General features: G+C 44.8%; 2 protein-coding genes and 2 non-coding genes across 6 annotated transcripts in view; 3 read left to right on the top strand and 1 right to left on the bottom strand.

Annotated features, from left to right (window-relative positions):
* Positions 1-2958: 2958 nt before the first annotated feature.
* Positions 2959-21083, bottom strand: RAD51C (RAD51 paralog C). 3 transcript variants are annotated; one of them, XM_072353376.1, is made up of 10 exons: positions 20884-21083; positions 19679-19937; positions 19334-19500; positions 18660-18793; positions 15945-16076; positions 13640-13706; positions 10383-10443; positions 7773-7833; positions 7614-7654; positions 3946-4243 (listed from the first exon to the last, which is right to left on the bottom strand). In XM_072353376.1, exons 1-10 carry the CDS (start codon positions 20999-21001, stop codon positions 4180-4182), a joined length of 1104 nt encoding a protein of 367 aa, XP_072209477.1. In that variant the 5' UTR covers positions 21002-21083; the 3' UTR covers positions 3946-4179. The 3 variants fall into 3 exon arrangements, with proteins under 3 accessions (XP_072209478.1, XP_072209479.1, XP_072209477.1); XM_072353377.1 differs by lacking the exon at positions 7614-7654 and having other exon boundaries at positions 2959-4243; XM_072353378.1 differs by lacking the exon at positions 7614-7654 and having other exon boundaries at positions 3945-4243; positions 7703-7833.
* A 72-nt stretch (positions 21084-21155) lies between these two features.
* TEX14 (testis expressed 14, intercellular bridge forming factor) overlaps positions 21156-25817 on the top strand; it is a 28730-nt gene continuing 24068 nt past the window's right edge. The window contains exon 1 of the mRNA XM_072353371.1: positions 21156-21481. Within this exon, the coding sequence (XP_072209472.1) occupies positions 21352-21481 (130 nt within the window). The 5' untranslated portion in view covers positions 21156-21351. The remainder of the gene's footprint in view (positions 21482-25817) is intronic.
* Positions 22421-22633, top strand: LOC140261008 (small nucleolar RNA U3). The gene has a single exon (XR_011905644.1). It is a non-coding gene; the product is annotated as a small nucleolar RNA U3 (small nucleolar RNA).
* On the top strand, positions 24614-24826 carry LOC140261020 (small nucleolar RNA U3). The gene has a single exon (XR_011905656.1). It is a non-coding gene; the product is annotated as a small nucleolar RNA U3 (small nucleolar RNA).

Here is a 25817-nt window from a genome sequence, read left to right as displayed (position 1 = left end):
TGTCATGTGAGATACTACGCTGAGCGTGTGTTCAAACAACGTGCCTGGAGGCTGTGAAAAAAACAGCCACATCCAGTTAGAACCATTTAGTGTGGCCCAGAGAGTTTCTGCTTTGTGTTCCTATCTACATTACTTGATATTTTATGATCTCAACACCATCCCTTCTCATCGTTTGAAAATGAAGTCTAATGATTTTTTTTATCCTGATGCTTCTCAAGCTCCATTTAAATCAGTGGCAAGAGTTTTAATTGAAATAAATGAACATTACTAGCCATAATTCTTGAAGTGTGACTTCAGTAAAATATGCATTTTTCCATGCATCCTTTTGGCATATAATCTAACTTTAAATGCTTATGTAGTGATTGAATGTTTGCTTTTAATGCCATTTATTATTTCTGTAGATTGTTACAACTGTGTAGAGCTTATTAGCACTAATAAATACATTGGGCATACTGTACAAATACTCCTTGCTTGTAGGGAGCAAAATGGTAGCTTACAATTTAACAGTGGGTGCATTTGTGGGTGAAATTCAGAACTGGGAAGTGGGCCAGTTCCCAGTGATTTCATTTTTCAGTATAGAGCATCAATGCAGAAATCTTTCCTTGCGAACTCAAGCCAGCTTTCCTGATCCTAATGGTCCAAAATCACTCTATGGCTGGGAGCCACAAGACATTGAGTGCGTAGCTTTGGGAGCCAGGGAGAGGGGAAGACCAGGAGCAGGGAGCAGCTGGCACTGGTTCCCAGTCACAGGGAGGGCTGGTGCGGAGGAGGCCTGGGCAGGCTGCTTGGCAGCCCTGTGACACTGCCAAATTCAGCAGCCGGTGGCTCACATTCCCCTACCGTGGAGTGGCACTTGGAACGGTTGGGAACCACAGGTTAACTTCTCTAGTTCTAGTACTGTGAAGTACTATTTCCCTTACATATTCTCTTGTAATATTTGTATTACTGCAACGTAAGCACTCTTTAATTTCCTTCTAGGAACTCTGTTGTAGGGCAAGAAAGCATCAAACGGCAAGTTATTAAGTCATATAAAATTAATATATGTTAAAACAATATAATATAGCTTAATGTGCCTTTCTAAATCGTTATGATCCTGAGCATGAGGCAATCACTTCTGAGAAGCTGGAACACAGTTACTTGTCCTTCCAGCTCACGTATCTTTTCTTGTTCAGAAAAAGGGCGGACGTGGAAAAGTAGGCAGTAAAGATTTCACCTTTGTCATTAGTCCATGAAATGCCTTTGAATAAATCTCATTCCGAATTTAGTCTCACCCAAAATGACTGAAGGAACAGTGACTGAAGTTCAGCAGAAAAATAGATGTTTCTCTCCAAGCTGTATTTGACATTTGGGTTAGCAGCTGAGCATCCATCCACATTAGTCAAGCAGTTTGTAACTGACTTTAATGCAAGGCTGTTTGGCTGCATAACTTGAACCTTGGCTACATCTTCTTATCTTCCATTAGGCTATTTCCTCTCCAGGTTTTCTTAATATTATTCTACAGAGAAATTGGTTGGATTCTCAGTGAGGAAAAGGCACAGAACACATGAAATCAAGAAGAAATAAACTATTTTCCGTATCCAAACCAAAGAGTTTCAGAGTAGGATTCTGGGCTGGAGAAAAAGAATCTCCTAACCACAATGTTTTCTTGTTGCCAGGCCTTGTGGTACATACTGTGTTCTTCTTGTGGTGACAGAGTAAGTTCCTATACCACAAAGTAAATGTCAGCCCTACAAAACTGAACAATATTAAACTCAGCATGATAGTTAAAGCTGCTGCTTTTCAGAACAGTGGAACTTTTGCAGCAAACCAGCCGACCTATTTTAGTTTTGATTCATTGCCACGAAGTAACTAGCTAGAATCTTACTTCTTGTGCAGTCATAAAATTCTCTTCTGCTGCTCACTGTTGTGCACTGATGTTCTGAAATGCAGAATTCCAGGCAGACGTAAGAAAATACCAACTTGCCATGGAAGATTTATGGTAAGGCAATGGTCAAATTATTTCTTTACACGCAATTCTAAGCCTGGAACAGCTTCCTTCCTTCTCTCCAGCAGATGAGAACAAAATCTGGCTCATTTAATCTAATTTTGTCTCCGCCAACAGATCCTTCTCTCTAGTTCTGGTCTGCAGAGCTGATTTTTAATATAACTTCAATTAAAGTAAATATATAAATAAATCTCAGCATAGACAGCTCCTAATATTTCTCTGGATGTTTCATAACTCCCTCCGTTAAGCAAATAACTACTATTTTTACTTATTTATTTAACAATGGCATCTATGGCATCTGGAATACTGGAAGATGTAACATTTGCTCGGACAAAAGGATCTGCCTTGGTATATAACACGATCAGCATTCAGCTGGGGCTTCTGGCTGCTATTCCACTGCAAACAAAATAAAAGGACCAGTCAGATGAAATGAGTAGCATATTGGATACGTCCTTGCACATGGAAGGATGTGCTGAGGATATTAAATCAAAATAGGGAATTGACAGAAATGGATTTTTTCATAAATACCCAACAGATTAGGTAGCAGCCATCGCCAGTAACCAGCAGTGCTCCTTAAATATCGCTACGCCATTTGTAGTGCATGGTTTTCCTTGTGGCTACGTAGGCATGTACACTGTGCTGGCTCCCCCTCCTGCGCTGCAATACGTAGGAAGCTATTATTCCCAAATGAAGCATTTGCTTGCTGACATCACATGCAGAAGGACCCTTTTGTCTGCCTGTGTCTCCTGCATTGAAATGTTTGCCTGAGTCACGCATCCCGCTGTCTTTCTTCCTCTCTGTCATGTTTGCTTGAGAGCTTCTCCCTGACTCATGCTTTTAAAATTTTGATACAGCCCAGTTTGCTGCATGGCAGCTGACTGCTTCCCCTTCTAATATTTTGTTATGTAAATCATATCTTAATACTATAATGAGCCAGAAATCACTGCCACTTTGTTATTTATTTATTTTTTATTGCAGCTTTTGTGACTCAGCTTCAGCGCCGAATTTTATTTCAAGGCAAAGTCAGTTTAGCGTTACTAAATTAAAAATTAAAGATAGCGACTCCCACAACTTGAATTTTCCATTTACTCTTCTGGCTGAGTTTCCTCAGCTATAACAACATCAAACTGTGCCAGAAAGGGGGTCAGACGTGTGCATGTGTACCCACAAACACTTCCCACAGCTGAAGAAATTACCATTTTGCACTCTAGTCCCTTCCTTCTCCTCTAATAAAACTTACCATTTTTCTGTTAATAAAAAAGGACAAATCCCAGCTGTTTTTTGTTTGTTTGTTTGTTTGTTTTCAGTGGATAATCATTCATTTAGTTTAGATTCTGAAGCTGCTAATATACTGCTATATACTATGCTATATATATGCTAATATACTGCTATACTCCTCTTTGTTAAATGAAAGCCACAAACAAAAAGCACGTTCCAATTACAGAATTTTCATTCTGGATGCTTTGGTAAAAGGAGGATATGGAAAGCTAAGGGCTGAACAGCAGTTTGGTTCAAGCTTGAGTAGTGATAGAACATTCTCACCAAAATAGAAACATAAAATTGCATTAAATCTTTTGTCCTTCCAATCTAGCCTTTTTGTCTCTGCTGTTATCAACACAAGATAAATGAGAAGTTCAAAACAGTGCTTGACTGCCCTTGATCAAGGACTTCGCAGCAGGTAAGGGCTAACGCCCCAATCTGGCATAGCATTAAAGTGTGCATTCATCTTAAAGCATCTCTCAGCAGCACCACAGCTTTCTGCCCTGATTTGAGGCACCTGAGCAGATTGCTGCATGAGACCTTGTTAAAATTCAGATGCACACAGAAACAGATGACTGATCAAGAACGGTGTCATTAAACATACTGCACTGGATACTCGCATTTCCTGTTGTTTTTTTTTAACCCCAAGTAGTTGTATCCTTCATCTCAAAAAAGCCGAAGTCTCATTATATAAAATAGATTTTATTATAAAAGTAAAATTATACCATACACAGATAATTTTTCTGCCACAAAAAATTTTCATATTATAGTTTTAACAATAAAATAAAGTCCAGAGTGGGAATTTAAAGAACCTCTCAGGCTGCCTCTGGCTGCATGTTCTCCACATGGTTGTTCCCATGCAGCGCAGCTTTCTGTAATAGTTCTTTTGAATCACTATTATTTTTCCTCTTCTCTCCGTGGCCGTTTGCGAGGGTTCATTTCAATACCTTCTGCATTTTGGGTGACAGGTGGAGGCTGCACATCTCGGAAGCCCTGGGGCTGTAATATATAAGTAAAATCATGTGATATTACTTCTATAGATATAGAGCATGAGTAACTCTAGTTCCCAGAAGATCCAAATGAGGCATGATGCTATCATTTATTTTAGATGAATGAATGCAGGCTGCTTCTAGATGAGGTTAAGCTCAGAACTGAAAGGTTTTCAACACACGTGGCCACTGGTTATTGTCTCTGCTTCCTTTCACCAATGAGGCTACCATTGCCATTTTACTATAACAACCCCATGACTATGTAACAGTGCTCCTCTGCAAATTAACTTATGTTGCCTATTTAAATAAATGAAAAGCCAAATCCTTCGTCCCAGATTCAAACCAAAGTTCTGCAGCAGGGGGGTTGGACTCGATGATCTCTAGAGGTCCCTTCCAACCCCTACAATTCTGTGATTCTTTGAGATGACCACTAGATTAACTGCCTCAGCCACTTTCAGAATCAGCACTGAAAATCAGTTCTAAGAACTCTTTCTGTTTCATGCATCTATTTAACGAGCTGAAAACATTGAGGAGACATTGTAAGAGAAATGGATATTTGAATTGGCCTTTGCATTCAGCAGAGACAGTCCCAACACAGTGATTTATGGGACACAATGGGCCGAGTACTTTAACTGCCAAAACCTAAATGCAGAATAGAAAACTAGATGCTGCTACATAGTAGAGAGTAGAGTAGAGTGATCTATTTTGCTTTGTACCATTGGTATTTTCTGTCACATTACCCCACAGTTTGATGATCTTAAATGATTTTAAAAGATGGAAGATCTGAAACATCAGTTAGTTAAATGTCATCAGTTATTACATAACATTGAGACGTTATGTGAAACCTTCAGCTGCCTTATCTCCAAATGCTGTGTAGGGAGCATTGCTGACAGCTCAGTGAAGGACTCACTGTACTGCAGACTTAAGAGAGGAAAAAGTGTTAATCAGAAACTGTTGTGAGGATCCTAAGTGCTCAGGTTGAGACAAGGCAGGGCTGAGCACACCTCAGGAAGGCTGACGCTTCAGCTTCGTGCAGTGTGAAAAATCAGGGAGAATCACTAGCAGATGTGTGACTTTTTCAAAATGCCACTATGTCCTGCACTGAGATGAATCCAAGGTAAAACCAATCAAAATGTTTTGCTTGTGTCTCATCTCTGTATTTCTATTTCTAAATGCCTCACCTCACGTAGCCTGCTATGTTTTGAAAGGAACGAACAGCAAGAGGTGCCACAAGGGCAGAACCTGTGAGGTCCCTCTGCTATTTTAAGCAACTCAAGTGTTATTCTAAATAGCATAATGGGAAATCTTCAAGTTTAGTGTTTCACTGCTGCTTGCATCTAATCTCTGCTATTTCCCCTAGGCACAAAGGTGGATCAAAGCCAAGAATCCACTTAATCTAGCATGCTAGACTCTCAGTAAAAGCATTCCAGTGGCTATAAAGGCCAGAACATGATGAGGCAGGCTGCTTAGTGTGGACGTTTTTCATTTAGTTTAAGGCATGTATACAGCCTCTCTCCAGTGAGAAAGAAAACAAGAATTTTGTAGGTACACGCAAAGCTTGTTAACAGTTTTATATGGAGAAAACATGGCTAACAGAATTAAGGCTGAAAAAAGCTCACTTGGACCTGCATAGCTCCAATCACAGCTGTAGTCATCTTGGGTTGTTCTTCAGTGTTTTCTGGCACCTACAGACTGCGTCAAAACTGATGCCTTTATTACTTTAAGGACATTCTCATTGTTAGTCCGACAGACCCTCCAAAATTCAGGGAAATATGAACAATTCTTACTTAGAATACAAGTTCCGGATCCCTATTTTTCATGATCAAATAACCAGGTCATATTACCTGGGAAATTTAGATGAATCAGATGAGCCATTTACTCCCTTGTGCTTAAATCAATTTACATTTCTATACTCTGCACTTAAGAATGAATCCTCACCAGCCTGTGAAAGAACTATTATGTCATTTGATAGGTGTTCCATAGCTTCCACGCTCGCTTCGACTGGTGGCTGGCCTACCAGTGTGCTGGAAAAGAAACAGCTGGAAAAGAACTGGAGCTTCAGGCACTCGGTCCTGTACTTCTCCACCAGACTACAAGCACTGATCAACCAGTTGTCAGGAAGTACCAAACCATCTGATTTGCATTGAATTTAACAGCAGTTATAAGCCTAAGCATCTTGGATGTTTGTTTTTTAAACTGTCTGTTGGTTATACACGATATCCAGCATCATACTTGGAAGCACTGAACACATATTTACATCTTCCAGTTTAACTACTGAGATGAGAATGAGAAATGGTAACAGCAAACAATTATTATCAGACCTGCCTTTCATGACAGAAACAGGGATAACACATTTTATACTTACAGAAACATCTGCTGAAGCAGCTCAACAGGATTAAGGGAAAAAACACAGGGATAATCTGAAGTTGTAACTAATCTTTGATTAGGATACACTCTCAACTGTACTTCAAGACCGTGTACATTCACATGGGCGAAGACAGCATAGCTGTTCTATAATATGTATAAAGCTGAAATGGCAATTAAACTAAGAGAATCCATCTGTTTGGCAGCTGCACAGAGAGGGCTGCGCAGCTGCATCACATGATCTAAACAACCTTGGGATGTAGTCCCATTTTCTTGTCCAGTCTTTACAAAACTGACAAATAAATAAATAAAAATAGTGGGTCCATTTAGAAGTGGAAAAAAGAAAACCAACCCTTGATTTCTGCTCAATAGCTTGAGGGCCTCATTTTAGGGCAGCATTAAAATCTGCAGGAAATGCTATGGCAACGTGTTTCCATGAGGACACACAGCGAATAGTTATGGCATGTACCTATGTATCTGTCATTGGAAGACACAAGAGCTGAGTGCTTGTTTTTTAACCTATAAACAGCTTAAACAATATATATTCTTAATATGTATCTTAGCACTCAACAAAAGAAAACCATCACAGGATTTACCAAGGGCTGGATAAGGACTTCAGCTGGAATATCATCACACAGTAACAACAGAAGAAAATAATATGTGCTTCTGTATATATGGCCTGGTCATAGGGTCAGCAGTAGGACAAGGCTACGAGAGACCTCTGTTACATCAGGCAATGTATTCAGAGCAGAGATCTCTAGAACGCCATGAATGATTCTGGTCACCCTTGTCCTAAGAATGACAAATTGGAACAGATGCAGTGAAGAGCCACTAGGGAAACAAACAACCTTACAACAGAAAGCAGCCTGGCTTCCTGAAGGAAGGCTCTGAGTACAAGACTCTCTTCTATAATTGCACTGAGGCCAAGAGTTAACATGAAGGGCAGGGCAGATAAACTACACAGCAGTAGGACAAGCAGAAATGGGCACAGGTTGCCTGTAAATTTCATCATTAACCTGGAAACATCCTGGTATTCCTGGCTACCTTCAGGAAGAAGCTGAAAGGCAACACGAAGAAAGCAAACAGCATTCTCAGGTTTGCCTGCGTCTGACAGTTTCTTTACTTCCAACACTCTGCTCCCATCTCTGTATCTCCATCCCAAAAGAAATACTAACTGTAATGTTATATGGTATGGTTGACTCCTTCTGACTCGGGGACTTGTACAATGTTGCCAACCTGGTTTAAAAAAAAAGAAAGAAGATAATTATTGTCTGTTTAATCATAATCATAAATAACCAAATAACCAGACCTGAGTTTTCCCACCATTAATTGATAGGTGACCAGTGGAATTTTTGCATGTATTTTCACAGTGGTCGTATAATCTCTGGATGCCAAAATCCCACCCCTGTGCGACCTGCCAGCTCAAATACAATTCAGACCTACTACCAAAGAGCAATTAACTGGCCTTGTTTCATTACAGCAATTCCTCACATTCTTGGAACGATATTAATTCTGAATGAATTTCAAATGCCATTTTCTTAAAATGCAAACAAAAACGGTTTTAAGCACAATTCTACTACTCCATAAAGCAACTGTTCTTTGCTTGGCCACTCAATGCTGGGATATCCCCTCAAGAATTCCAAAGCTTCCAGGGAGTGTTTTTTTCCTGGGTGTTTCACAGCCTGGCAATACAACCTAGCAGATGCAGAACGAGAACAAAATGTTCTATTTCTAAGCCTGACCTTGCCAGCGACATACAGTATAACCTGGAGTAAATAGCTTTTCTTCTATTTCTTTAACATTTCCTTGACTTCATGTATTTAGAGTCTAAGCAATGCATCTTGACTTGAGCTTATGCAGCACGTAGCCCAACAGGTACTTGCATAATACAGAGAGAAGATTGCAAAATACCTCAATAGCAAGAGATTTTCCAACCATTTCTAAGGCTGTTAGTTTGCACCACGTCCACCAGCACAAAACTACACCAATACAAAGCCAATACAGAAAGTGTTCTCTCTGTACCAGGACAGCCTGCCAAGGATCCTGTTAATTATTTTTGTTTTTTTCTTTTTTTCCTCCCTGAGGTGCCATTCTATTAGAGAGCACGTAATTACAGCCTGAGGAACACTGCCACTTCCTATTAGCTACACAGGGAATTCCTCAGAACATCTAAGTGGTGGGTTGTACTTTACAGAACAGCCTAAATCCGAAGCTGCAGAAGCCATGCTTTTACAAGCACTCAGCTGGAGCTCTGCTGCATAACTCTGACTCAAAAGGATCTTTCCTCACTGCACCGAGAACCCTTGTAATTAAGCTCTGACATTTCCAGTAGCAAAGAAAAGAGACGGGTATCGTATTTAGTCAAAGCACAGTAAAAAAAGACAAATGGATTCTCAAATGGTCATCTTTGCACCTCAGTAACCTAATACAAAAACAAGAATAGCCACAACAGACCATCAGACCCAAGTAGCTTATGCTACAAATGCAACAGAATCTACCTACTTCTGCTTTTTACAGACATACCACTGTAATCCAAAGTGCTATGCTTCTGCAGGCCTTGCTCCATATTAGCTGCATATTTACAGTGGTAAATACAACATTTCTGCCTCTCTTGGGTTTTATTTCTGGAGCCTACACCTCCAAAATCACTAGCTGTATTGAAAAGGAAAGAAAAGCTCTTCACTTCGGATATACAAAATTAACTTTTGTTTGTTCTGTAATCATCATGTTGATGCAATTTCTTCCTTATAAAGACTGTTCACTAATCAGTGTTAATTTAATTCTAAACTAAGCAGCCAGCTGTAAGCGTCCTGCATTGCCTTCACCCTTGGAATTCTTAGAATTTAAAAAAACAAAATTCCACAAGAAAGTGTCACTGCCCTTCAAGTTCAACAAGCAGAACTGTGCGCTACAACATTCCAGCAACATTTTTGCTCACTGTTTGCAAAAGGATTAAGAAATCAAATCAAGGCTTCATAGGTCTCAAGTTGTAGCACTGTGGTATAACGCAAGAAGAACCCAAATGACCAAGAAACAGAAAAAAGCTTGTAATAATACAGTGAAGAGGTGAAAAAAAAGTACCAAGAAACCAAACAGATCTCACTGCAACAGGCAAAACTTTATACCATCTTTAGAAGGGCCCTCTTCTCTCCTTTGGGCTTCTAAACCCATCTTCCATTGGCCCACTCTACACTGTGAGTAAGGTGGCTCTCCTTCCAACCCTCCACAGTTTGCTGTAACTTTATGCAGCTGCCCAGTTCTCCAGAGCCATCATGCTGCATTTAAAAACAGAAACAGCCAACAGCTGCCACTGAGGTGCAGGGGTCAGTGGGCCTATGTAGCCTTCCTAAGAATTAGTATGTAGACGGGAAGCCTTCTTTACCATCAAATGCATTTACATGGACTGCACCATACAGACTGAAGTAAAGAAATTCCATTCCATGTTTGCAAAATATGATGAGACTGAATTTCTGATAGGTCCAAAGTCCCATAGAAACAAGGATTCTTGTGCCTGTGCAAGTGCCATTACAGTAATGGGGTTGTCCACAGCACAACACCTTGACAACAAACCACATCCAAAAGAAAAGCAGAACGGTTCAGCCCACACTGTCTTAGCTCAAATGAGACAACTCTTCTTAAGCTTCAACAGCCTGGGTGAGGAAGACCAAGGACAAAAGTCAAGTTTAAAACCCTGCTTGGCCATTAAAGCCTATTTGAAAAAGATTCTCCAGTGTCACACTTGTCAGTCCTACTGTGTACCTTTACTGGACTACGCTCTCACTCACCTCTGAGTGTTGTCCCAGTGAAAGATTAAACGCACGGTAGCAGCATGTCCCCAGCTTTCTCCTGCATAACAGAAAGGACAGCCCCTTTTATTCATCTCCTTTAACAAATGGCAGCTTCATAAATTGAACCAAAATTAAACCAGTCTTCAAAAAATAAAACAAAAAAAAACAACAAAAAACCCCATGATTAAACACATGCATCTTTCCTGCAGTAACAACTCCCATCCTTTTCATACATACAAGGATTTCACATCTAATTCATCAAATCGACCAAAACAATGAATAATCTCAGTGTTTTACATAAAGCTTGATGCAACGCCTCTGTATCTGTAAAAGAAATGTATGTATGCCTAATAAAGGACAGGTATTAGACAGAGCCTGGAAACAGAGGCGCTGTGAAGAAAAGATCTTTCTTATTACCGTAAAGAAGTCCAGGGAGAATGTCTGAATCTTACTTCAAAATCGTGGCATTCTGTCTCTCAAGCACAATTATGAGCAAACATTGCTCCCTTTGGGATACGTGCTTTGGGAGGAAGTCAATGATTATTAAAGTATTAAGGGCCCCTGAAGCAGTCTTCTACTTCTGACAGAAGAATGCAAACGAACACAATCATAAGTGAAGGGAAAAGAAAACAGAGGAAAGCTTGGAATGGTCCTGTATTTCATGGGAAATGGCCCTACGGTTTCAGCTCACACCTGGCAAGCTCAGATAATTTACAGACAGATTTATTGGGTGTTTTTCCTCTGTTTATCCCATGAGACATTCAGCAGTGCGAAGATGGATTAGATTTTATAAGAGTCGTTTGGGTTAAGTGCTGCAAACCTGCACACAGCTCTGACTTCTAAATCACTTATTTGTTGGATCTCCATCATGTCAACAGGCCCACATGCCCTGTGTGCTTTGGTATGCGTTACTGCACGGGGAAGAAAAAACACAATTCAATGATAGGGAAGACCTGGACCCTCTAGGCATCTTGCCAGGCTCTGTTCCATTATACTGAAATTGAGATTAGAGATTTTGGTTATCAGATACGGTTCTGAGTCAGAGATCAGAACACATTTTACAATGGGTATAAATTCCACACCAGCATGTTTCCAACTACATTGAATATGGGAGAAAAAATGCTACTGTAAAATGAGACATTTCTGAGTTAAAACTGTTTGCAGATTAATACTTGACCTCTTTTCTAAATATATCGAGCAGAAATGTCTAGGAACAGCCAGCTTAGCTATCACTAGTGAGAAAGAGCTGCCCTCCAGAAGGCTTTGACTTAATACCTTGCAGCATCTGTGCTTTTTTCCCCCCATCATAATTAAGAACTTCCCTTCTGCTAGGAAGATGAGTAAGAGTTTAGAGATTAATGTTCTTGTAAAATCTTAGATATTTCCAAAGCTTACCAGTCAATGAGGAGGAAAAAAAATATGCAGGGGAGGCAACAGGATTGGTTTTACTTGGGGTTTGGCTCCTGACCCATCCCTCAACAGCTTTGGCTAAAAGAACCATAGAAAAGTATGAGGTTCTTCAGCCTTTATGATGAGGTTTTTGAAGCAGCCTCCCTTAAGAATGGGTCATAAAAGCCATCCTGTAATCCATCAGCTCAACGCTCGCACTTGAGTCTTTGGAATAAATTCACATCCAATGGAAAACAGCTTTGGACCACTCCAAAGTACTCAACTTGACATACTGCTGTTGAGGATGAGCCAAATACCTCCTCGCTTGAATCTTTTACCAGCTACTACAAACCCTCAATTTTGTAAGAGTACATCCTATTTAGTTCAGCTACACCGTGTGGTTATGCATATTCTGGTGAGAGTCACCGACAGTTTATGGTCAATAGGAAGTTATGTCAAATTACACGTTCGCAAAAATAAAAACACGCAACAGACAATACCTGATGTCTTTCAGTTACAGCCTACTCTGAATCCTTTCACACTCCTTACTGTCCCCTATGACTTAAACACAACAGATCTCAAACACTGCTGGTTATTCAGCTTTAGTTTAGCTTATAGCCAGAAAGGCTGCCAAAAATAACTAACACTTCAGAGAGCAAGAGGCAAAAATGACAAAAAAGGGTCAGGTACTGAAAGCTGGTTCTTTATCTGCATGCACAGCTCAAAGTTCCACATTCTCCAAGGAGATGATCTGTATTTGTTCATCTTATCTTACATCTGTGCCAAATGGTTCAATGCCTGTACAGACACTGAGAACATCTCTGCTTTTGTTCCATCTCCTTTCTCTCCTTCCTCTCCAGAACAAGGGGTTCATTACTTAGTTCACAGAAACTGAAGCACTGGACAGATAATTTGTGCCCTTTAACTGCATCACAAAATAACGTAGTTACAACCTGTAAGAAGAAAAAGCTCAGCATTTAACTCCTAATTTGTCTAGATCTTTACTTCAGAAGAACTGTTCTATTTTCCCCTGCATCCTCAGTAGAAGACGGAGGTGTGAGGTACTCTGCTCATTACAGGACAAAATAGTCTGTAAAAAGAGCCCTTAAATTCACTATGGGCAGGCTGTAGTTGAGGATCCCACACAGAACTTTCCTCCGTATCATAACTACAGAGGTTAATGGGTAGATCATTCCAGCTGTGCATCAAATATGAAACACTTTTGCAAAGAATAAATGGAAATATGTTCAAGCAGAATGGCAAAAGAAACAATTTAAAATGCATTGGAGAGGCAGTGGATGATACTCAGGATAACTGCAGTTTACTTTGACGTGTATGACCACTAAGCTGTGGACATGTGTTCTTCTGTTACTGTTTAACTTATTCATCACAGTCTTCCTGGTAGAAGTTTAAAGCCCCTACCTCCATTCCTACATTGTTTGTATGATCCATCACCAGCAAGTTTCATCTCAATGACCTCATCTGCCAGCAGCTTACTCATTATTGAAACAGCTGAAGCTTACCTGGCCCACTTTTGGCAGAAATGGTTTGGGAGGCAATCAAACAAACAGCTCAGCCAGCACAAAGGATGTGGCAGCAAACTCCAGCAGGGCTGGTGGCCTCCTTAGCTGACACTGCTGCAGCTGGAATACCTGCACAGCCTACGATCCTCAGGGGAAAGCTGCAACACATTTGCTGCAGGTCTAAATCTAGCTACTATTCTTAGTAGCACGTGCTTCTCTTTAGAGCGTGATACTGTCTTCCTAAAGAATACTGATAGATCTAATACAGAGTTTACTATTCAACTTTTTGTTCCCGATGCCAAAAGTAAGGATGTCTCACACAATGCAAAACTCAACACCTACCTAATGCAGGCACCAACGTGGACTGGTTTTGTCCAAACCTTGTTGTCATTTGGTTTGTCAGAACAACCTGAAAGAGGAAACAAGCAAACAAACAACATTTCCAGAAAGCAAACACAGCACTGGGAGGGAAGGCTGCCACTTCTGAGAAGTTTTTATCAATCAAGTAGTTACTCGAGGAAAACTCTTCCCAATTGAAATGAAGCATTTGTGTTAAGGAGAAGAAACTATAAGGGTGCCTCATCTGCTCCTCAAGAGCCAAAACAAAATAAGGAAGCTCTGTAAAATATATTCTCAGTTTGCACGAAAGGAGCACGTATTTCTTTCAGGGTTAAACAAAAATAAAAACAAAATCAACTCCCCCTGAATTTCTTCCTTTCCAAGGGACATAACTTCTATCCTCCGTTGTATTTGTACTGAATGCCATTTGGCTTTGCATTTAGATGTACATGTCTTGTCCTAGCCCTTCATAAAGTGATAACAGTGCAGTCACTGTGGTTTAAGTGACCTTGATACTGCACAAAGCGTGTATAAACCTGGTGATTAACAGAATTTCTGCACCTTATAGTCTAAAAATGCGCAAGGGAGTACAATACAAAGCAGGATGGAAGTGAACAGACAGAGCGGGGGAGTGTTTTCGCAGCACGAATCACTCGTAGGAGGTTCACAGACAGTCTAGGTTAGATCTCTGGTAGAAATGAGGGTGGGTGAGACAGAAAAGAGCCAGGAATATTAATTGCAAAGTTCATTAAAAATGAAAAATAATAAAAAAAATGGTATCTATCTTAAACTCTAGGGATTTTCACTGTTTGATACGCTTGTATGATTCTTCCTCGAACAGTCAGATAAGAGCACTGAGCACACAGGGCACATGCCAAAATGTTTATGTAGCTGAAAGCCCAGAGACATACACTGCACATCTGAGAAAGGTTCCTCATCCTGAACAGATGATGGCAATTCCACCATCTCACTGCTGGAGAAGGGTTGTTCTGGACATTCCAGCACAGCCCACTGAGTTCAGCTTTAGAAACTACAGAAACCTGCTTCCTGCCATATCAGAGCACTCACGCTGCCCAGCTTTGCTGCCAGTCAAACCATTTCTGGCATGCCAGCTGAATTTAATTCCACATAGCTTGCAAACAGTCTAACTCAAATACTAACAAGAAGGTCACTGAACTAAACCATTTCTGAAGCCCTGTGATTGATCACTTCTTTATCAAGTGTTTATTTAGCTACTGTTTGTGCTAAACTGCTCGCTTGTTCAATAGAAAATTTATGTTTCCCTTGAACAAAGAAGAAAAAAGGCGACACAATGACAGCCACTCCCTGTCAAGGTCACCAGGTACCCAATTTATGAGTGAAAGCGCTCAAAACAAGAGGCTGTGCAAACGAAGCTGTCACGTAACATTTGTCTCCCTTGGTGCCCACACCAAAAGGAGGAACCTTCATAATTCACATCACGGAGGAGAGGGGAATGCTTTCAGCAGTAAGCACAACCACTGAACCAAAGCAGAATGTGGAGCTCCTTCTCTTCCTGCAGCTAATAGAGGATGCACAAGGAAGGCTTATTTTTAGCAGTTATGAACAAAAGCCAATTGCATGAGAGAGTTGTGGGCGACAAGGAAGCAAATCACCTGGAAACAGCTACAGGAGCAAGCACCATTTTGAGACTGCGTAAGCTCTAATTCCTGAACAATGCTTTCCTGTACTTCAAAAGACTTGTCAAAACAACCTCTGGAACAGATGCAGCTTCTGAGTGCCATCTGCTGGCTACCGGGCTGCACCTTGGTGGGCCTCCATACCAGCACAAATGGCATGGAAGGAAGCAGTGGGTTTCCATGGGTGCCAAAACAGCAAAGCAAACTCCAGCAGATTGTTTTTCCTTCCTAAGAACAGATCCTCTACTGAGAAAGTTTATTTTTAAACTAACAGTAGTTGTAACGGCTAAACATTCCAATGTATTTCATTGTGTGTGCTTCAAGGTAGAAAATAGTAAAGAAGCATTCTATTTCCAACCATGTCCTGAAAGAAGACTATGTGAAACCATGAAATAAATGATTTAAAATCCCCAGGATGCTTTTTATTCATTATTTACTTATTTTGGCAAGACCACAATTTTTCCATCTATCCAGTTTTGCCTGTGCTACCTATCTATACTCCCAATCAAAATGACAAACGTTATAGCAAAGGCCATCCCTTCAGCTTTAATTTGCTTTCTGTAGACCATTAGAGATCAGTGGCTTCATTCTTTGTAATGCATTTATTCCAAAGTAACACTTTTTATGATGCAACTCTGCCCCAGACCTACCGCAGACTTATAATCATTTGCTATGATGATCAGCTGCTGTGCCAGACCATTCAGAAGCCGTGTTCGAAGTGAGAGGTCCTCAAAGTCATGGCGAAAGGGAAATGCAATTCCATCAATTACCACCAGTCGGACCTAAACATGGAAGGAAAAAAAACAACCATTACTTTCCTACAAACTGATAATAAAGAGCTGTAAGATTCCTTAAGAGCTTCAGAATGTTTTATATAAGGTAACACGCTATTTGATGCTCTGATGTGTGTGGCAGCATAACACTTACTGTTACTGGAGACAAACAGCAGCACATGAAACAGTGCAGGGTAAAGAGCCATAAGCTCCAAACACACCGGCTAAGTGCAGTACTGCATTATGCAGACATAAGCAACAAAATGTTGCTCTAAGCCTTTCCATTATTTAACTCAGAACAGAGCTGCTGTTTCAACTCTTTCCAGTTTCAAATCTCATTCACTTAAAGCTCACTTATCCCTGGTGCAGAATACAAAATGACAAAGCTGGACTTAAGGCCTTGAGGAAAAGCTGTAGAGAAAAACCAGATTACTTTTGTCAGCTCTCCATGAACACTATTTAATTTTAACTTCTCCCTTAAAAAACTCAAGCCCAAACCATAGCTAGAAAACATGTTGTTTGCAATCATTGTTAAGATCATCAGATTCTATGGATCCCGTCTGTTTTGGAAACATGCATTTTAACAGATGCCTTAAGATACTGCAGATGCTGTGTAATGGAGCTGAGTATCTGCCTTGCCTGGAGATGTTTGCTTTGCTGAATTATTGCTTTTGTAGTAATCGTTAGTTGAAGATAGAATAAAACGCTGCTGCAGGCTCATCACACTCGAGACACCATACAAACATTAGTCTGGGATTTTGATGTATACTAATTTCATCTGTTGTAGCTGTTCTGATGACCCAAATTTGTCTGAGATACAGAAGGGAGACGGATTGCTTCAGCATTCACACGGTGTCTCTAAAATCCTGAATATCTGCAAGTTCTTGCATTAACGTACAAGACAAGCTGGAAACGAGAACATTCTGATTTCCTGTGTTATTGATTCCACTTGTTACTGGAAAGTAGCTTTGTGGCTGGAACATACAAGCCTGCAACAAATATCACCCTGTGAAATGGTCCTGAGGCTCCAACTGAAAAAAGAACCAACAAAAAAACAAAGAACACGGAGCAGTTAGAACTCAAATAGGATGTTCTGCTGATCCATTTTGTCTCCTTACTGCAAATGCATTTCTAGGAACCTGTTCATCTTCCTCTGCTGTAATTTTTTGTCAGTTTAACAATCTGAGCGTGACTCAAATTAGAATGGAATGTTTACACAGTCCAATTGCTTCCCTATCAGATTAATGTGCTGAGGTAAAATGGAATTTAGTTTACTTTCTCCTGGTTGCATTTGCTACAAAACAGCAAATAATATGGCCTACTTTTGAATGCTTTAGATCTACTTCAGAAAGCTTGGTAACACATGCCTGTCAGGTCAGGTTGTCTTAATGACCTAATGAATTATGTTTATTATGACAATGACATTTTCTAACTTGTTTGTTTATATTATTGGTATTTCTCATACCAACAAGATCGCAAAGTAATGCATGTTACCCACTGTCTCTCCCTTACAACTACATCTCCCCTCCTTGGAGGTTTTCCAGTAGCTCCAATTTCAGCTCCAGATCTACAGAGGGATCACACTAATTTTAATGAGATCTGGTCTTCAGTGAGCAATCTGTCAAGTCACTCATAGCCTGTCCAAGGAATCACCAGAAGGTCTTATGGTTTTCCTGCAACCTTCAGTATTTCAGGCTCCAGGCCAAGCATTGATAATCAGCACAGATGGCACCAAAGAACTGCAGCCCAGTGTAACCGCACTAATGAAGCCATGTACTTTCCACAAGAGCAAACACAACAGGGCACCGTTAGTAACTGGCAGAGAAAGGGAAATACCAGACTATACTAAGCAAAAGTAAGACTCCCATCTGTGCTTTCAAGATCATAACAGCTTCCAAAAATGGAAATGAGATGCAAAAGCCAATTTAACTAAACAACACTGATTTGTGCTCTGATGCAACGAGGCAGACATTTTATTATCCCAAATCCTGCTAGGGAGTGATCTGCTATGTAGAGATCTGCTGTGTAGAATCTAGAAATCTGGAAAGGAGGTGGAGAAAATCTGCCTTTCTTGTAGCATTCCACTAAGAACGAGATACTAGGCAACTTTTTGGCTGTAGTCCACCCAAGAGTTAAGCTGCAGGCTTTCGTTGCTTGTAGCAACAGAAGATGTACTGGAAAGCAATCAGTCACTTTCTGGATGCCAAGATATGCTTTCGGTTCTGCGTGATCTTCTGGGAGGAAAAAACTGGCACCAGGTCATTCTGATCCCCTGCACAGTGACCACACACACACAGCTCAGACTCCTGTAGAGCAGCTTTGTGCTGATGTATAACTTATTGTAGAGATAGAACCTCTGTGGCAACACAGAACCTTTGCCTGAAAGTTGAGATTCAGGATGGTGGCAGCATTGGTAACCAAAGTTAATGACTCTCAATAGTCACTGGGACCGGAACAGAAAGCAAACTTTGTGTTTGTACTCTGGCATCAGCCAATACATTATTGCCAAGCTGATGATGTACCAATGCATTACTCTTATCTCCAGGTAGCTCCATGATAACCCTTATCTTTAAGTTCCGCAATAACTCTTACCTTTGAGTGTTCTGAAAGAAAGTCTGGGAGGAGATAGACCTGTGCTAGAAGCTCTATGTAGTCACGGCAACGGAAGTAATAGATGTGAGAAAGGATACTTTCAAGAGAAAAAGTCTCCAAAGCCTTTAGATGATCTGAGAATAAACAGATGAATATCCAAGTCAAAGATCTGCAGGTACCAGCACACCGCTACCCTCATTATTCTACCATCCCATGCAATAATAGCAGCAAACCTCCCAGAAACACTGTTAAGATAAACCAGCGAAGGTAAAGAGTGTGGGAAACATATCTTCCATCTGGTCTGAAAGTCAGGAAGGCAGCGAGCAGATGCTCTCTCAGCATTAGCACACATACATGCTGGAGCCTCCAAGGGAGAGCTCCAAACATGAAAAATTAACTTGTGAAAAAGGAACTCTTCCAATCGCTTTCAAACCAGAACAGCACAATGAAACGCCACGCAGAAAAAATAGTTACCCTTAGACAAGATCAGCTCAGTGTGCAGTACGGCTCTACAGTCACACTGACGCAGTTCTGGGTATGATACATAGAGATGAAAGTAAAAGGCTGGCAGCAAGAACTGCTTAAGCAAGCACTGCTGCTGAAACCCTTCAACTGCAAAAACTCTCTCTTTGGAAGCAGCCCACTAGACAGAAAGAAATGATTTAGCAACATACCTTCTTCTTGATGAGCCTCAGCAATAAGCTGGCAATGCTGTACACAGGCAGTTGCGATATCTGCTGCTCTGTCTACCATAAAGCTGCCTTCAGTATCAATGAACACTGCTTCCCCAGCTACACCCCCAAAGCATTCCGGGATCTGGACATCCACTGCCAACTGCATACTGTCATAGAAAACAAAGGCAAAAAGATAAATAAACACCTGACAAATCTCCCCCTCTAAACTAGTTACGTTTCTGCTAAGGAACAGGGCCGTGATAACAAGACGAACTCTCACCATACTCAAATTCAACAAGGAAAAGCGATTCTCGGTTGCACAGAAGTAATCTAAAGAAGAAATACCAGAGCTGCGTTTTCCCAACACCGGGTGCTCCACAGATCTCAGTTATTTTGGTCAGCTGCACACCACCTCCCAGCATGTTGTCCAGCGCCGAACAGAAGGTGATGATGAAGCCCTGTGCTTGCTCTTCTTCCAGAAGCTCCAGAGCTGTGCACTTCCTGGTGCTGCCTGACCCCCCGGCCGTCTTTGTAGCATCACCAGCACATTCCTGCCTGACAACCTGTAACGCCTCCAGCGCCTCTTCTTTGGAGATCCCGATTTCTAGAAGGGACAACATCACGAAAGGTTTAATAAAAGCCATTTATTTAAACCCAAACAGAAAGCACAGCTTGTTTGGCAGAACCTGGCACTTCTGCTGCGTGACACAGAACTATGAATCTTTTCAGTATAAAACGCACACAGCTTGACAACACGTTCAGAACTAACCACCCGACCTGCACAACTTGGAGCAGGGATGCACTGAGGCACCAGGAGGCAACGAGCAATCTGCAAATGGATGCTAAAAGCGGCCGTTCAGGGAGAGCAATTCAGCTATCGTGCACTGAGCGTGCTGTTGGATTAGCGTGCTGTTGGATTAACGTGCTGTTGGATTAGCGTGCTGTTGGATTAGCGTGCTGCTGGATTAGCGTGCTGTTGGATTAACCTCGTCTGAAGCAAGAAAGTCCCTGGGAGAAGTTGGGCCTGGAGGCAGCAGCAGCACCCAGAGATCACTGCGAGCAGCGCGGGGCTGAGCACGGCACACACAGCTTCACCCTGCAGCATAGCAATGCCTGCAGGTACCTTCATGTGCTTACAACTGAAGGCCAAGGCGGTGTGTGTTCGGGCACACTTCAGTGTCCTGAAAAGCAGCTCTTATCACTTCCCGTGGGTTCCTTTGGTGTAACGTGTGCAGCTGAGGAAGGAGCAGGAACGTGACGGATCGCTCCGGTTCATTTCTCAGTGCTCATCACCCAGCACACGTACAACCATTGACCATTGCTGCCCTCTCCCCGGAGGTGCCCCATGTCCCCGGGGAAGCTCGCGGAGCAGAAACCTCATGACGGATAACGCGCTTCAAGCTGCTTAACGAGCATTAAGCCCCGACACGAGCACAGCTCTGCTCCGAGCCGGGCCGGCCCGCAAGGCGCTTCCAGCTCCCGCACGGGGACGCGCCGAGCCGAAGCACGCTGGGCCTGCAGGCCGGGGAGAGCCCGCCCCGCGCCGGTACCTTTGCTCAGCCCGCACGGGCCGGTCTCCAGCAGCTCCTGCGCTGTTTGAAAGCCGGCGGCCAGCAGGCGGGCACGTAGTGCGGGGCTGAGCGGCAAAGCGCCCACATCCCGCTGCATGCCGCCCCGCAACCAGCACGCACCGCAACACGCACCGCACCGCGCAGCGCCAGCGCGGCTCTGACGGAGCGGCCCGTGCGCATGCGCGATGGGATGGGGGGTGAGGGAAAGTGTCTGCGCACGCGCGGGTTGTGAAGGCGCGAGGAGCGTGGGCACGTGACTGGGGGTAGCGGCCGTTGGGTCCGGCGGTGCGAGGCCGTTAGGGAGCGGGGGGGGCGGCGGGTCGATGGCGCTGCTGTGTTGGAGCTGCTGTGTTGGCAGCGCTGTCAGCCGCTGCTGATGGATCCGCCTCCTGCAGTTCGAGGAGCCTGAGGTAACGTGGAGCCGAGGCTTCCATGTGAGGGAGCAGGATGGCTCACACGCTGCCCATCCCCTGCCCGGTGCAGCTCGGCACTTTGAAAGGAGACTCTCAGGAAGCTCAGCTGCACGAATGTGTCCGGCAGGGGAACTGCGGGAAGGTGAAGAAGCTGCTGAAGAAAGGTAAGAACTCGCTTAGAACGGCCTGGCAGCACAGCGCTGCTTTGAGCAGTGTGCTTCTGTCTGTGGTTCAGAGGGGAAAAAGGGGGAAAAACGCAACAAAAAAAGATAGAATACTGCCCATCAGTTCAATTGTGTTGTAAAGATATGTTTACAAAAGCTTGTATTTGGCCTTCTTGGCAAATGGCGCTAATTAATGAGATGTGCTTTGGGCTGTGAGGCCTACAGGGCCGCAGGAACACACACAGGGGGTTTATGTTTTCAGCAGGGCAGTTACAGCACGGCTTTAGATGTCGGTGTGTTTATTGACGTGGGGTCAGGAATGCCGGCACTGAGCCCTGCTTGTGGTGCAGTTGTGCTTTGCTGTTCAAAAGTAGAAATCTGTTCCTAAAGCAGCGATTCGGGAGCAAAATGCTGCTAGCTGAGCACACGGCAATGAAAGGAAGCAGCACTATAACACAGGGAGCTTTGGATGCGGTGTTGTCTAGAGATGGAAGAAATATGACGATAAAGATGAACTGTAGGCTTGAAGGTAAATATCCCTTAGTGTTATTGAACAGCTTAAATCTCCTGCTGTGATGTTTCAGTGTAACTCCCCATAGCTCCGCCTGGCTGCGCTGCCGAGGCCTTTCCCGCACCGCGCCTGTCGCTGTGGAGCGGCACCCAGCAGGGGGCGCTGCCCCCGCCCCTTTCCGAGAGCGGCGCTTCTGATTGGTGGGCAGGGGAGAAACATGCAAATGAGGGTGCGTGTCGGGTTCGCGGCGCGGCTGTTTGGGGGTCCCGCGTCGGGGCCGGGGGTGGCGGGAAGCGGCGGGAGTGCGGGTGTGTGCGGGGAGGGGCGGGGCGGGGCGTGCGGGGCGGGTTTGTGTTGGGGCGAGCGGCGTCCGTGAGTTGTAGGTGGGTGGTTGTGGGTGGGGTTGTCGGCGTTGGGGCTGTTGGGTTAGGACTATACTTTCAGGGATCATTTCTGTAGTTGGTAACTAGAGGAGTGTGATCGAAAGTGTCCGGCGTCACAAGCCACGAGGAGGAGCAGCGCGTTGTCTCCTGAGCGCGAAGCGGGCGTGCGGTGCTGCTTGTGCAGGAGCCGCTCGTCATTGATGACCGTTCCCGTCCCCCGTGGTGGGGCTGGGAGGGAGACAACGCAGGCTGAGTGGTTTGTGCCTTAGTGGAGGTTAAAGAACAGATTGAATTGCAAATAGGAAGGGGAGCTGCACGGAGTTGTACGCTGGGTTGCAGAGCAGCGCTGAGATTCAGAGGAGTCTCAACGTAGGGGCTTGCACCGCCCCAATTGTACAACTCGCAGCTCTCCAGCAGTCGTATCCATCCCGCACCATATGCACGCTCATTATTCTTCAAAGGATGTAACACTAACGCACTGCAGTCACTGTGTTGTCCTGTGCTAAATTCTTGAATGTGTTCCTTTGTGCTGAACGGTCCAGTTTCTCATCTGAAGGATTCAGAGCTGGAATTCCAGGATCTCCTTCCTTTGCAACCTGCAATTGCTAAGCAAAAGCCTTGCCCCCGTTCTACCAGACTCCACCACTCCCTGGGCATCCATTCCAGTGCCTGACCACCCTTTCTGAGCAGTAATACTTCCTAATGTCCAGCCTGAATCTCCCCTGGCGCAGCTTGAAGCCATTCCCTCTAGTGAGGGAATGACTTCAATCCCTTAATGATACGAGAGAAGAGGCCGACCCCCAGCTCACCACAACCTCCCTTCAGGAAGTTATAGAGAGCAATGAGGCCTCCTCTTCTCCAGGCTGAACGTTCCCAGCTCCCTCAGCCTCTCCTCATAAGCCCTGTGCTCCAGACCCCTCACCAGTTTTGTTGCCCTCCTCTGAACACAATCCAGGGCCTCAATGTCTTTCTTGCAGTGAGGGGCCCAAAACTGGACACAGAACTCAAGGTGCGACCGCACCAATGCCGAGTACAGGGGGACAATCACCTCCCTGTTCCTGCTGGCAGTGCTGTTTCTGATGCAGGCCAGGATGCCATTGGCCTTCTTGGCCACCTGGGCACACATTGGCTCATGTTCAGCTGAGCATCAATCAGTTCCCCCAGCTCTGTTTCCTCCACACAGTCCTCCAGCCACTCCGCCCCAAGCCTATAGCGCTGCCTGGGCTTGTTGTGGCCGAAGTGCAGGACCCGGCATTTGCTCTTGTTGAACCACATCCCATTGGCTTCAGCCCGGCTCTCCAGCCTGTCCAGATCCCTCTGTAGGGCCTCGCTACCCCCAGGCAGATCCACACTCCCAGCCAGTTTAGTGTCATCTGCGAACTTACTGAGGGTGCACTCGATGCCCTCATCCAGGTCATCAATAAAGATATTGAAGAGGACAGGCCCCAGCACCGACCCCTGGGGAACACCACTCGTGACCGGTCACCAGCTGGATTTGACTCTAGTCACCACTCTCTGGGCCCGGCCCTGCAGCCAGCTCCTTACCCAGCCCAGAGTGAACCCATCCAAGCCACGGGCTGCCAGCTTCTGCAGGAGAATTGCATGGGAGACAGGAATGTGACTCCTCCCAAGCCTGTTCCTAGGAAGCCACTCCCAAACTCCGCCCTGAAACAGGGGTCCCTCTCTTTAATTCCTGTGAAATTCAAGCGAGGTTCCCCCGTACAACCCCAAAGAACAGGGACCATCCTGTGCTTCTGCCTGCACTCACGGTGCCTTTTCCCAGCCCTGTCGCTCCGCCCGGCTCTCGGGGCGGCTTTGGATCCCGGCCGTGTCCGTTGGCGCAGCAGGGCTGTGTCGGAAGCTGCTCGCTGTCAGCCCCGCTCTCTGCTGTCTGTCTCCGCTGCCCGTCGCTGAGGCGCTGCCCGGTGCCGCCGCGCGGAGAAGCCGTTTGGGGCTGCGGGTCCGCTGGCGGCCCAGACCCCGCCCATCCCGAGAGCGGCGCTTCTGATTGGTGGGCAGGGGAGAAACATGCAAATGAGGGTGCGTGGCGGGTTTGCGGCGCGGCTGTTTGGGGGTCCCGCGTCGGGGCCGGGGGTGGCGGGAAGCGGCGGGAGTGCGGGTGTGTGCGGGGAGGGGCGTGCGGGGCGTGCGGGGCGGGTTTGTGTTGGGGCGAGCGGCGTCCGTGAGTTGTAGGTGGGTGGTTGTGGGTGGGGTTGTCGGCGCTGGGGCTGTTGGGTTAGGACTATACTTTCAGGGATCATTTCTGTAGTTGGTAACTAGAGGAGTGTGATCGAAAGTGTCCGGCGTCACAAGCCACGAGGAGGAGCAGCGCGTTGTCTCCTGAGCGCGAAGCGGGCGTGCGGTGCTGCGTGTGCAGGAGCCGCTCGTCATTGATGACCGTTCCCGTCCCCCGTGGTGGGGCTGGGAGGGAGACAACGCAGGCTGAGTGGTTTGTGCCTTATATGATATGGTAAAAAACAGATTGAGTTGTGAATGGTAGAGTAGCGGCACGGAGCTCGGCTTCCTGGCAGAGTACCTGGACCTGCGGAACAGCGCTCAGATTCCATTCTTTGAGTGCTCAGTCTCCCATTTTTACTGCACGAGGCTGGGAATGTGATCCCAGAGCATAAGGAAAAGGCAGAGGTTCTGAATGCCTTCTGTATGTCTGTCTTTAAAAGTCGTCTCGGTTATTCCCAGGGCTCCCCACGCTCTGACTTGGTAGTTTCGGCTGGGAAGCAGAATGAACCCCCTGTGGTTCTTGAAGAAGCAGTCAGGGATTTACTACCCACCTGGACTGCCACAAGTCCATGGGGCCGGATGAGATTCACCCGAGAGCGCTGAGGGAACTGGCGGAGGTGATCGCTGAGCCGCTTTCCATCATCTACCAGCTCTCCTTGTTGACTGGTGAGGTCCCAGAAGACTGGAGGCTTGCCAACGTGACTCCCATTGACAAGAAAGGTTGTAAGGAGGATCCGGGGAACTACAGGCCTGTTAGCCTGACCTCGGTGCCAGGGAAGGTAATGGAACAGATTGTCTTGAGGGAGATGATGCGGCAGGTGTGGGATGAGCAGGAGATCAGACCTAGCCATCATGGGTTCGTGAAGGGCAGGTCCTGTTTGACCAACCTGATCTCCTTCTACGACCCTGTGACCCGTCTGCTGGATGAGGGAAAGGCTGTTGATGTGCTCTACCTAGACTTCAGCAAAGCCTTCGACACTGTCTCCCATGCTATTCTCCTGCAGAAGCTGGCAGCCCGTGGCTTGGACGGGTACAGTCTCGGCTGGGTAAGGAGCTGGCTGCAGGGCCGGGCCCAGAGAGTGGTGGTGAATAGAGTCAAATCCAGTTGGAGACCAGTCACGAGTGGTGTTCCCCAGGGGTCGGTGCTGGGGCCTGTCCTCTTCAATATCTTTATTGATGACCTGGATGAGGGCATCGAGTGCAC

The sequence above is a fragment of the Excalfactoria chinensis genome, chromosome 19, assembly GCF_039878825.1.
Source record: "Excalfactoria chinensis isolate bCotChi1 chromosome 19, bCotChi1.hap2, whole genome shotgun sequence".
In the NCBI taxonomy this organism is placed as follows: domain Eukaryota; kingdom Metazoa; phylum Chordata; class Aves; order Galliformes; family Phasianidae; genus Excalfactoria; species Excalfactoria chinensis.
The sequence above is the reverse complement of the archived record's forward strand: the minus strand, read 5'-3'. Positions and strand labels throughout refer to the sequence as shown.